We start from the raw sequence: 13,206 nt of genomic DNA, 5'->3' as shown, positions 1-13,206 counted from the left end.
GGTTTGCGTGACCCCTCTGGCCGCCTCGCACGTTGGGCGCTGCGACTTCAGGAATACGACTTTACGGTGCCGTACAAGAGTGGCCGTCGTCACGCTGACGCAGACTGCCTCTCCCGGATTCCTCTTGCGACTACTGACTGCGATGCTGAGAATTTTGACGACTGCCTTGCTGCTGTTACAAGCACGTTTCTCAACACGGCTGATTTCCAGAGAGAACAACGCAACGATCTCAACTTGGATCCTCTTTTTGCCGCCGCATGTGCCTCCCAACACAGCGGTCGCTTTCCTGTCTGAGAAACGTTGCTCTATAAAACTAACTACTTCAGACCTGGAGCACGTTTTCTTCTAGTTGTCCCCGAGAGCCTTCGCTTCGATGTTCTACGTGCCATGCATAACTATGTGACGTCCGGTCACTTCGGCTTCATACGAACGCTGAACCGCACGCAGGAACGCTTTTACTGGCCCAAGATGTACGAAACGACGAAGCGTTACGTTGCTAGCTGCGAGACGTGCCAACGTCACAAGCGCCCGGCCACCGCTACACCAGGTCCCCTTCAGCGGTTCACACCACCCATCACACCTTTTGAACAAGTAGCAATTGACATTATGGTTCCAATTCCGTTATCTAACAATAAGAAGCGTTGGATAATCGTCTGCGTAGATCATCTTACGCGGTATGCCGAAACCGCAGCTATTCCCTCTTCTACCGCTGCATCTGTGGCGGACTTCTTGCTTCACCCCATGGTCCTTCGCGATGGCCCACCACGTGTTATTATCAGCCACCGTGGCCGCCAGTTCACTGCCGATGCCGTTGAAGAATTACTACGCATATGCACGACACAGTTCCGTCATTCCACACCGTATCACCCGCTGACGAATGGCCTCGTTGAATAGACAAACAGAACGCTGACCAACACGCTTGCCATGTACGTTTCTTCCAATCACAAGAACTGGGATGAAGTGCTGCCTTTTATCACGTACGCGTACAACACGGCAAAACATGAAACAACGAACTTCAGCCCATTTTATCTGTTGTACGCCAGGTTGCCACTAAGCCCTCTAGACACTTTCTTACCCTTCATTCTACACAATGACGACTCTGTATCAAACACCCTGTGCCTCGCAGAAGAAGCCCGTCGAATCGCTCGTCTTCGTACTCTGGCCTCTCAACGTCGTTCGAAGGAACGATACGACGACCGTCACGAACCGGTTTTATTCGAAAAAGGTGACTTGGTGTTACTTTGGATACAGCAACGCGAGCGTGGATTGTGCAAAAAGCTTCTGTCACGTTATTCAGGCCCATTTGTAGTTTTGGAGCGTCTAAGCCAGCTCACTTACGTAATAGCTCGTCTTTTGGCCATTGGTCGACAATCGAGCTGAACGCAGCTCACTCGCCTTGCTCGCCTGAAACCTTTCTACCCTCATTGTGCATCATAACTCGCCCTACGGGCTTCGTCTGCTTGCAGGGGAATGTAACAGACTAGAAAAAAATAGAGAAGAGAAGCAGAGGAGGACGAAGAGTCTTGGCACGATCGCAGTGTGCTGCCGCAGCTACCATCGTTCACCTACTGTAAATAAAACCATCTTATCACAGCTCGCTGTTACAATATATATATATATATATATATATATATATATATATATATATATATATATATATATATATATATATATATATATATATATATATATATAGAACACAAGCGAGTACACGTACGAAAGAGCAATACTTTTATGCCAACGTTTCAGCCGTGGCACGGCCTTCGTCAGGGAATCCCTGACGAAGGCCGTGCCACGGCTGAAACGTTGGCATAAAAGTATTGCTCTTTCGTACGTGTACTCGCTTGTGTTCTTTATACGTACCAGACCCCTTGAACTTCCTGCTGAATATATATATATATATATATATATATAGGAGACATAAAGGGAGATGAAAGTAACCCTAAACAATCTCCGCCGGGACGAGAAAATTACCGGCAAAATGTTAAAAGCAATGTTACCGGCCCATTCTGTTCCCGGTCGATTGTATTTGCTCCCCAAAATACACAAGGCAGGTAATCTGGGACGTCCGATAGTATCCAGTAACAGCACATCAACAGAAAATATATCAGAATTCATCAATTCCTTAATAAAACATCCCCCCAAATTTTCCCTATTAGCTAAAGGACACAAACTACTTCATCTGTGAAACTTAAAGTCTCGACATCCCAGGCGGCAGTTTTCTGGTGACCATGGACGTCTGCTCACTGTACACCAACATACCCCACCATGACAGAATAGCGGCTATGGTTTCTGAATATGTAAAATCTGACTCAACTAGTGTAAGTGGCGAGGTACTGTTTACACTTCTTGAACTTGTACTAAATTGTAACCATTTTGAGTTCAATGGCAAGCATTTCCTTCAGGTCACTGACACTGCAATGGGCACGAAAATGGCCCCAAACTTCGCGAGCACGTTTATGGCTTCACTTGAAATCCCATTCATTGAGGGATGCACCTTGAAACCTTTCTACTACAGAAGATACTTAGAAGATATTTTTATGATATCAAACCATGATGAGGGAAGTCTTTTCCGCTTCATAGAGGATTTTAACAAGTGCCACCCGTCAACAAAATTCACGCACAAAATTTCCAAAACTAGCATTAACTTTTTGGACGTCACTGTCACGGTCGAAAATGACCGCTTATCAACAAACCTTTACAAAAAGCCTACATACCGTTAAATGTACCTAAATTTCAACAGCAGCCACCCAAAGCATTCCAAAACAGGTATTCCATATTCTCAGGTCTACCGGTACCGAAGTATATGCACCGATATGCGGGAACTTGACAGACACGCGGAACACCTAAAGCATTTCTTATTGAAACAAAATTATCCGGAAGACATTATTGATGATGCCATACCACGTGCTCGCAACGTGAACAGGAATGATATTATTAAGGGACCAAACTGAGTATCTAAAACGACTTCCCAAACGAACCTTGTACTAACTTACTCCTCATCAGCGCCACGAATCAACAACATACTGTCCCGCCATTTCAACATATTCCGGCAAAGCAAACGACTAACTTCTATCGTCGCGAAGCCACCTCACGTGGTGTACCGCCGCGATAAAAATCTGAAGGACCTTCTTGTCAGAGCAAAAACAACCACCCCCAAATTTCAATCAGGGTGCCATCCCTACGGAAAAGCTCGATGCAAGGTATGCCCACAGATGGTCACAACACGTGAATCCAAAGGGAACTTCTCTGATTTCAAAGTCTGCATTACTGAAAGCCTTAATTGTGACTCCAGGAACGTAATATACATGCTACATTGCAACATCTGCGGAAGAGAATATATCGGCCAAACAGACACGCCATTTCGGCTGCGGTTCAACAATCACCGGTACCACGCCACTTCACTGCCGAAGCTACCTTTATCTAGACATTTGCGCTTGCCAAACCACAGTTTTGAAAATATCAGCGTAACTCTTTTGCAGTCCGGTTTCTCAAACAGACGCGAGCGCGAACAGCGTGAGGCATATTTTATTTTCAAATTTCGAACATTAGTAGCCGGCATCAACGAGGACCCCGGAAAACTCAACTGCCTCCGAGAAGTAAGCCAGGAGGAATTTGGTGACAAAGATTGATAGCTGGAGACCATGCTTTTTTCTGACTGACTCGTACGTGTACACTGTCCTTTCTTGTTTTTTGTTTTTCGTTTTTTTCCTTTTTTCTTTTCTTTCTTTTTGTTTCTTTCTTTCCACATGTACATACAAAGTGTTTTCGTTCGCCTACCACTTGATGACCATTGAAGGGAAACGGACAAAGATTAAAGGTAAAAAGAGCCGACCGGCCCATTAACAGGAACCCCTTCCTTTACGCACGCCACACGCTGACCGACCCATTACGGGGAAACCCTTTCTTTACGCACGCCGTCAAGGACCCTCCCGGCACCGCGGCGACAATCTTGGGTGGCCCGACACACGTCGAGAACTGAACAGCACGTGATAAGAAACGTATGTGGACGTACACGGACAGTTGGTTTCGTTCTCAGTGTTGACAGTGGTTCTTCCTCTTGTTTACTTTCTTTCTTTTCTTTCTTTTTCTTTTTTTCTCACCCTTTTTGTTTTTTTGTTTTCTTTCCTTTTTTTAGTTCCCTCTCACTCTCGCAAACATGTTTCAAGGCGAGAGGGACGCGGCAGCAATGAAGTTTGGAAATTAATGTCAGTATAACTCATCCCCTGATGAAGGGAGGACCCCTCCCGAAACTGTTGGGAAATAAATATATTTATCCTTGTTGAAAACGCTCCCGTTGTGCCATATCCCATACCTGTATATATATATATATATATATATATATATATATATATATATATATATATATATATATATATATATATATATATATATATATATATATATATATATATATATATATATATATATATATATATATATATATATATATATATATATATATATATATATATATATATATATATATATATATATATATATATATATATATACATATATATATACGTATATATATATATGTATATATATTTATATATATATATATATATAATTGCAGGGACTAAATTCTTGGACGCCGGTAAATAGTATGAAAAAAAAGGAGACACACGTCGAAAAACGGAAAGGTTTCTTTACGTTTCGGCCGTGGGACCGGCCTTCGTCAGAATAACCATTATATATATATATATATATATATATATATATATATATATATATATATATATATATATATATATATATATATATATATATATATATATATATATATATATATATATATATATATATATATATATATACACACAAAGGAGAGGGCGCTTATGGTTGCCGTGCTCTGCAGCCCGTTGAAGCTCCCGCCTGCTGTGGAGGCACAAGCCGCGCACTTATGGTTGACGCGCTATTTCGGCAACGATCAACGCGCGGCTTATGCCTCCACAGCAGGCGAGAGCTTCAATAGACTGCGCTCTCAACACGAAAAAACTGTGCCAAGAGTGTACCTGAAGCAGTCGTGTTCTTTTACATCAGCGTGTTGTAGGGTAACGTGAGATCCAATCTAAATCAGTTGATTGCTAGCCTCAATTCGTATATCAATGCCGTCATGCGCACGACCCTTGTTGGGGCCATCGACTGCGCCCGCGCCGCAGGAAACTTGGTTACTTTGCAAGCGCATATTTACTACCACTATTATTGCTCTTAAAATGCTAGCCCCTGCTTGGTAAAACATTCGAATATATTCCTATCGTATTCATTGCTTCGCCGCTTTAGGGAAACTGTCACTTTTTTTCGACAGCGTATTTTCCCCGTGTTGGAGTTCATACCAGCCAGCATACACCAAAGTTCTTTTTGAATGTATGTGATGCTGGAAATGAGACATTCGTTGCAATTGATTTTAGGTTCCCGCTAAATTGCGGTATTTACAGGACTTGCTGCTGACCAAGACGTGCCTTTACCATCTGGGCTTGGATCCCTCACTGTGCGAAAACTTCAGCAACTTCTCCGACACGAAGAACGCGATTGAGCGGGTGGCCAACAACTTCTCGCTCTTCATACTACTCGTGCAACTCACACCTGCCGCGCTTCTCTCCATCTTCCTCGGGCCGTGGTGCGACAAGTGAGTGCATGGGGAGCAATCCTGAACTAGTCGCATACGTAACAATTTCACGAGAGCTAGTCGGTTCATAAGTACAGAAAAAAATATCAGGGCATAGAAAGAGTATGTTTGAAAATATTGAGATTGTAATGATGATATGGGGGTTTTAACGTCCCAAAACCATCATATTGATTATGAGAGACGCTGTAGAGAAGAAGTCTCCGGAAGTTTTGACCACCTGGGGTTCTTTGATGTGCACAAACTCTGAGCACACGGGCCTACTACAATTCCGCCTCCATCAAAATGCAGCCGCCGCCTCCGGGATTGGATCCCACGACCTGCGGGTCAGCAGCCTAGTACCTTAGCTACTAGACTACTGGGGATGGGGAATATGGTGATTGTAATTACCAAGTTTTTCAAGGAAGCAAGTTTATTCTCAAGTTGGCAGTCGACGTTTGCGCCGTGGTCTTCGTCTGTTTGACACCGTTTATTTATTCGCGCTGGTATTTTTTTCACTGTAGCAGCATACAAATGGATTCTGCGGAACAGAAAACGAGCAATTCGCCAGAGGAGCAATATACTCATTGTGATAGCAGTAGAATAAAGAAATATCAAAGGTGACACTGGTTGTAACCAAGAATTCGACAAAAATATTCCGGGGGGTGGGGGAGGGATAATCCAAGAAAAAATATAAATAAAAGACACTCACGAAAAAACCCTTTAAAAACGAATGCTTCAGCTCCCGAAAGGTGACTTTATTGAACAAGGTCCCCGTACAGCAGCCGGAACATCTGTTTTTTTAAAGTAGTTTTGAATTGGCGTCTTTCTTTTATCTTAGGACCACTATTTGTTGTACCTGTTATAGACTGTATATACTGCAGAAATAGTGGCTTATAATGTTATTCAGCGTCTGCGTAAGTAGGCGTTTGGTGCGTAGCGACACCACGGACCCGAGCGAATTGGGGAGTTTCGACTCGCTCCCACGCCTAGCCATGCGTGGCTTTGCCGTGTCCCGGGAAAAGGGATTCCTGGGGGTTGAGCCGACGCCGAGTGATTGGACCTTTAAGGCCCCCCGGCAGAGGCAACACACCCCTTTGGCCCCTGCTTCACGTAGACGGCACCCCTGGGCTGACCCACACCAGGGGAAATCGGCAGTCGCCTTTTCCCATCTCTCTCCCCTACAACTTCGTCTTTATCTCTCACTTTTAGTCTGTCCTGTCTACTTATCTCTTCTGTTTACTTCCAATTTTCCTGTACGCAAGGGTTAACCCTGTGCAAATAGCCTACCTTGGCCTAGGTGCACTGGGTTATGGCAGTGTTGTACGGCTGACGTCTGCAAGCTTTCAGCACCTGAAAACTTGCAGCATCCCCTTGTTGGGCTCCGTGGTGGGTGGCCGCCAACGCTGCTGAAGAAAATTAAGACCGGCATGCATGGAGCACTCCCCCTACTGTCTGATCGTACCGGCCTAAAGCGGGTACGCACCGATGATATCAATTTCTTCAACCAGCCAATAGAAACATATCCCCATTTCCATGTCCGTCACTGTGAAAAAACCGAAAAGCAAGCCAGGACCGTATCTCCTTTCGTAGTTGCCAGGTGTCTTACTGGAACTCTCTGAGCTGGACACAAAGTAACCAAAATGGCTAGTGGAGACCTTCTCCTCAAAATTTGGGAAAAAGCACAATTTGTAAAGCTAGACATCCTCTCAACGTTTGGTGACGTACCGATCACCGTAACACCACACAGATCTATGGACATCACTCGTGAAGTGGTATCTGACGCAGACTTACTTGACCTGACCGAAACTGAACTTTTGGAGGGGTGGAAGAGCCAAAATGTCACTAATATACAGATAATTATCCGCACAAGAGATAATAAGGAAACACCAACGAAACACTTAATACTCACGTTTGCATCATGTAAACTACCAGAATCTATTCAAAGAGGGTACACGAAGACATCTATCAGGCCGTACATACCATACTCTCGTCGCTGCTTCCAGTGCCAGAGGTATGACCATGGCTCTAAAACCTGTCGTGGTTGCCAGACTTGTGCACAATGTGGAGTCCTAGGCCACGTGTCTGAGAACTACAAACAACCGCCACATTGTGTAAACTGCGAAGGAAACCATGCCGCATACTCACGCTCCTGCACATACTGGAAAAAAGAAAAAGAAATATTTACATTTAAGGGGAGAAGAACATTTCATTTAAGGAAGCACGACGAAGAGTCGCACCATTCTATGGACATACATACGCTGATGCGGCGCGTCAGGGGGCACCACCGCACCAGCCTTCGCCACTCCTTCGGCCCGCGCATGACGAGCTGGCGGTTGTTGCCCCCAAGGCGGCTGTAGTCCAGGCTACACCGCCTACTCCCAAACAGAGACCGGATACTCCAGAGTCCTCAGATCTCAAGGCCTCACCTCACCAGGCGAAGCCCTGAATTCGAACTAACAGCCCGCACGTGCGGGCATCCAGTGCCTCCGAGGAGGCAATGGATACGTCGGTACCCTTGGTGCCGAAAGAGCGGCGTGGCTCCTTGGAGCGCGCAAACAAAACAAAAAAGCAGATAACAGGGCCTGGTGATGGCCCCGTTACGTGGACTCAAACTCTCTGTCTAAGCAGCCACTCGTTTTTCGTACACACAGCACTGTTTTACATTAACCATGAACACTCAAATTATACAATGGAACGTCAGGAGCCTTCTCAGAAACCTTGACGACATCCAAGAACTTTTACACGAACACTCCCCAAAAGGGCTGTGTGTACAAGAAGCACACCCTAATTCAAAACACAAAATTTTTTTCGTAAGTACGTTATTTTCCGGCAGGACCATGATGATGTCTCGACATCATCCGGAGGTGTTGCCATCATAGTGAATCAAGGAATTAATTGCATGCACACACTTACAACTCCAAACATCTTTGGAGGCAGTGGCTGTTCGATCGGTTCTTTTTGATAAACTGATCACAATCTGCACTATTTACATTTATCTTATCTCTCAGCTGCAAAAGCATGATTTACACTCTTTAATTAATGAACTTCCGGGGTCTTATGTTCTCCTTGGAGATTTTAATGCGCATAGCAGGCTATGGGGTGACTCTAGTTGCGACGCGCGAGGTCGGCTGATTGAACAGTTCCTTCTCTCGTCGAGCGCGTGTCTCCTAAATCGAAAAGAACCAATCTATTATAATCTCGCTAATAACACCTACTCCTCCATAGACCTAAGCGTAGTATCTCCGTCTCTTGTGCCTCTACTCCAGTGGAAAGTCGTCAGTAATCTGTACGGAAGTGACCACTTCCCCGTAGTTTTGAGCGCAACTACAGCAACTGAGTGTCCACCACGTGTTCCCAAATGGCTCATAAACAGAGCCGATTGGGAACCGTATTATACCATCACTCGTCTAGATTGGAGCGACACATGTACTTTAAGCATTGATGTTGCTGTCAACTACTTCACAGCGTTTTTGTTTGATGCTGCAACGAAATGCATCCCACAAACAAATGGACACCCTGGAAAACGGCGTGTGCCATGGTGGAACTCTGAATGCCGAAACGCGCGCAAACAGCAAAACAAAACATGGAGGTTGCTTTGGAACTCACCGACAGCGGAAAATCTTGACACCTTCAAGGAAATAAAGTCTCAAGGCAGGAGAACGCATCGGCAGGCCAGAAGAGAAACCTGGCAGAAGTTTTTGTCAGGGATCGATTCATACACACAGGAGGCTAAAGTCTGGAACATGGTCAGTAGGAAAGCAGGAAAACAAGTACACACACTTCCACTCGTAAACACTCAGGGTGATACCTTGGAAGATCAGGCAAACTTCCTCGGTGCACACTTGGAGCGGGTGTCCAGCTCGTCACACTATACTGACGCTTTCCAAAAACACAAAACAAGAATTGAGAAGCAGAAATTAAAACACAAATGCACAAAACACGAAGTATAGAACCAAGCTTTCAGCTTGGCTGAGCTCCAAGCATCTCTTAACTCCTGCAGTACTTCTGCCCCAGGTTCTGACCGTGTGGTGTATGAAATGTTAAAAACCTACCAATGGAAACACAAAAAATCTTACTTTGTACAGTGCTATCTGGTTTTCTTGCACTATCCCTACCTCCTGGAAAGATGCTATTATTATTCCCATTTTGAAAGAGGGCAAGGATCCTTCTTTAGCTTCGAGTTATAGGCCTATTGCATTTGCAAGCTGCTTGTGCAAAGACTTCGTAAAAAATCATAAACTGCCGACTTGTACGTTTCCTTGAAACAAACAATTTGCTCTACCCATTTCAGTGCGGGTTTCGATGGAGTACATCGACCACAGATCACCTTGTTTGTATCAAGGCACAGATCAGAGACGCTTTCGTTCATAAACAATATTTTTTCTCGGTGTTCCTCGATATACAAAAGGCTTATGATACAACATGGCACTTTGGAATTCTAAGAGACCTGTCCCACCTTGGCGTGCGCGGAAGAATGTTTCACATATTCGCAAGTTACCTGTCAAACCAGACATTCCGTGTCCGAGGGGCAACGTTCTTTCCCAAACATTTGTCCAGAAAACAGGCGTGCCGCAAGGTGGTGTACATAACTGCACACTTTTTCTCATCAAAATGAATTCCTTGCGCTTGTTCATCTCTCGCAATATGTTTTATTGTACATATGTCGAGGACGTCTAGCTTGGCTTTAGATCTTGCAATTTGGCAATGTGTGAGTGCCAGGTTCAGTTAGGTTTAAACAAGGTCTCCAAATGGGCAGAGGAACACGGATTCCGACTGAACCCACAAAAAAGCACATGTGTCTTGTTCTCCCAAAAGAGAGACATGCACTCAAAACCCGACATTGAACTGAACGGTCAACGTCTGTCTGTTAATGCGGAGCATAAATATTAGGCTTAATCTTGGACAACAAGTTAACCTTCGTACCGCACATCAAGTATTTAAAAACAAAATCTTTAAAAGCCATGAATGTTTGAAAAGTGTTGTCACGTAATGCGTGGGGTAGTGACAGGCAATGTCGCGTGAATCTGTATAGAAGCCTCATTCGCACCCGCTCAGATTATGGGGCCGTTGTTTATCAGTCTGCGACTCAAAATGCTTTGAAGATGCTGGATCCCGTGCACCATTTGGGCATCCGCCTTTCTACGGGTGCGTTTCGCACCAGCCCTGTAGAAAGCCTTTACGTTGAGTCAAATGAGTGATCGCGTCATCTGCAGAGAACTTACATGTCCTTTGTATATTTCCTTATGGTGAAAGCAGACAAGAAGCACCCCTCATACTCTACTATTATAGACTTGACGGGCTTCATTCTGTTTCAAAACAGGCCTTTGATGAGGCAGCCCTTCTCAGTTCACCTGAAGGGTCTAGCTGAGGAAACTGGAGTGTCACTTGAACACAGTTTATTGGCTCCTGTAGCACTCCCGCCACCATGGCAGAGGCATACTGTATATTGCGATGTGTCTTTCCTAAAGGTTACTAAACATGCGCCTATTTCCCATATCCGAACATACTTTTTGTAACTTCAACACAAATACACACGTCCTGAGTTCTTCACAGATGCCTCTAAGTCTAACTCCTCTGTGTCTTACGCTGCTGTTGGCTCTTCCTTTTCGGATGCTGGCCCTCTACATCCAGGGACAAGTATCTTCACAGCAGAAGCTTACGCGATACTTGTGGCGGTTAAACACATAAACAATTACAAATACAAAAAGCAGTAATTTACATGAACTACCTCAGTGCGGTAACGGCTCTGCACACTCCTAAAAAACAAAAAAAAACCCTGCTGTCCTCGTCTCACTTTACTCCATTTTATGCACACTCCCCACACTCAAACAACATGTTGAAGTGTGCTGGGTGCCAGGGCACCGCGAGATCCAAGGCAACGTGAGGGCGGATCAGCTTGCTGAATCCGTCCACGAAAACACTGCCACTACACCCTTATCAATCCCAGCCCTTGATCTTAAGCCGTCTTTCAAACGAAAGCTCAGGGACTACTGGCAGAGCAAGTGGGATAGGTACGCACAAAACAAACTACACATTATTAAGCCACACCTTGGCCATTTGCTGCCAGTATCAAAATCGCGTCATACAGAGGTAATACTAACGAGGCTCAGGATAGGACACACATACACGACACACACATATCTTTTGTCCGGTGGCGATCCAACATTGTGTGACAGATGTGGTTTAGCACCAACAGTTCTTCGCATTTTAATCCAGTGCAAACAGTTGGGAACTAAGAAAACGACACTTTTCATTACCCTACCGACAACATATACCTTTACACCCTGCAATGTTCGTCGGTCGGGAACCACTTTTTAGTCATAAATCATTGTTAGTGTTTTTAAAAGAAATTCGTAGTTTTCATATCATATTTCCGGGCATTCCGTAGCATGACCTCTCCAGAGAGGTTTTTCCTGAGGTGGCTACACAACAAAGCATTTGCCTCACCACCCTTGGACGCAAGGGTAAGAACGAGGGAGGCAATTGTGCTAATGCCATACATGTCCACCATCGTTTTCTATTTTAACCAACGTTTTTAATCTATTCACAGCACACACACCTTTCACGGCATGGTCATAATTTTATGACTTGTATGTTTTTACCCACCTTCCCGCGAGGAATTTTACGGCCCTTATACAGCCGCTTATCACAATCATTGTCCATATCTTTAGTAAGAAGAACTGGCGCTCTTTGGCCGTGAAATGGCCCTTGCGCCACAAAACATCAAACATCATCATCATAATCATCATCATCATAAAATCATTCAGCGTGATGTCACAAGCTGATATAGTTGGCTATGAAAATATGCCACTGAAGGGATGGGAACAGATGCTGTCACAAGAACTTGCTCAGAATCTCGTTTGAAGGCAGACAAGCGCAAGCACGTCACTTCACGCATTGTTTCGATGCGTCTCGAAAAACTGAACAATTTCATGCGGTCGGCCCCTCATTCGTATTGCGGACACTGAGATTTCTTCTGCTGCCGACCTTTCGTCGCCCAACCTTGTGACAGCTGCGGATTTCCTCCTGCCTCCCGGACAAGAACGCGTCCTTACGGTCAAGTCACGAGACATTCTAGATAGTGACGCTTTGGTTATGCCTTGCCAGCACTGCATTTTCCGAGGGATCACCATCGCATCTTGTTTAGTGGGGTTATCCTGTGATTATGCAAGCATCTCAGCCAGCAACACGACGCCAGAACCACTTCTTCTGCCAGAGGGGACCACTGTTGCCAACATTAGCGAAGAAGCGCCGGTTTGTGTCGTCACTGGTTCATCTGCTTCGTCATTCTCAAAGTGTATGCCAGCGGAAGATTCATCTCCTGCTCTCAAGGCCATTTTGTATGAACATCTCAACCCAACGCAAACCGATGCCTTGATAGCATTATTAAAGAAGCACAAAACTTGCTTTGATGTTTGTTCCGAAGGTCTGGGTCAAACAACAGTGGCCGCCCATCGTATCGACACCGACGGATCCCGTATCATTCACCGCCGCCCTTACCCTGTGTCAGCTTCTGAACGCAAACTTATAGAAGAACAAGTCAACGACATGCTCGCGCGCCACGTCATCAGGCCCTCGACAAGCGCACGGTCTTC

General features: G+C 44.9%; 1 protein-coding gene across 1 annotated transcript in view; it reads left to right on the top strand.

Moving 5' to 3' along the window:
- LOC119181513 (putative peptidoglycan muropeptide transporter SLC46) overlaps positions 1-13,206 on the top strand; it is a 335,450-nt gene that overhangs the window by 75,250 nt on the left and 246,994 nt on the right. Inside the window, exon 3 of the mRNA XM_075882962.1 lies at positions 5,442-5,632. Coding sequence (XP_075739077.1) covers positions 5,442-5,632 — 191 coding nt within the window. The remainder of the gene's footprint in view (positions 1-5,441; positions 5,633-13,206) is intronic.

This window comes from Rhipicephalus microplus, unplaced genomic scaffold (genome assembly GCF_043290135.1).
Source record: "Rhipicephalus microplus isolate Deutch F79 unplaced genomic scaffold, USDA_Rmic scaffold_14, whole genome shotgun sequence".
Classification (NCBI taxonomy): domain Eukaryota; kingdom Metazoa; phylum Arthropoda; class Arachnida; order Ixodida; family Ixodidae; genus Rhipicephalus; species Rhipicephalus microplus.
This window is presented reverse-complemented; position numbering and strand designations above follow the sequence as displayed.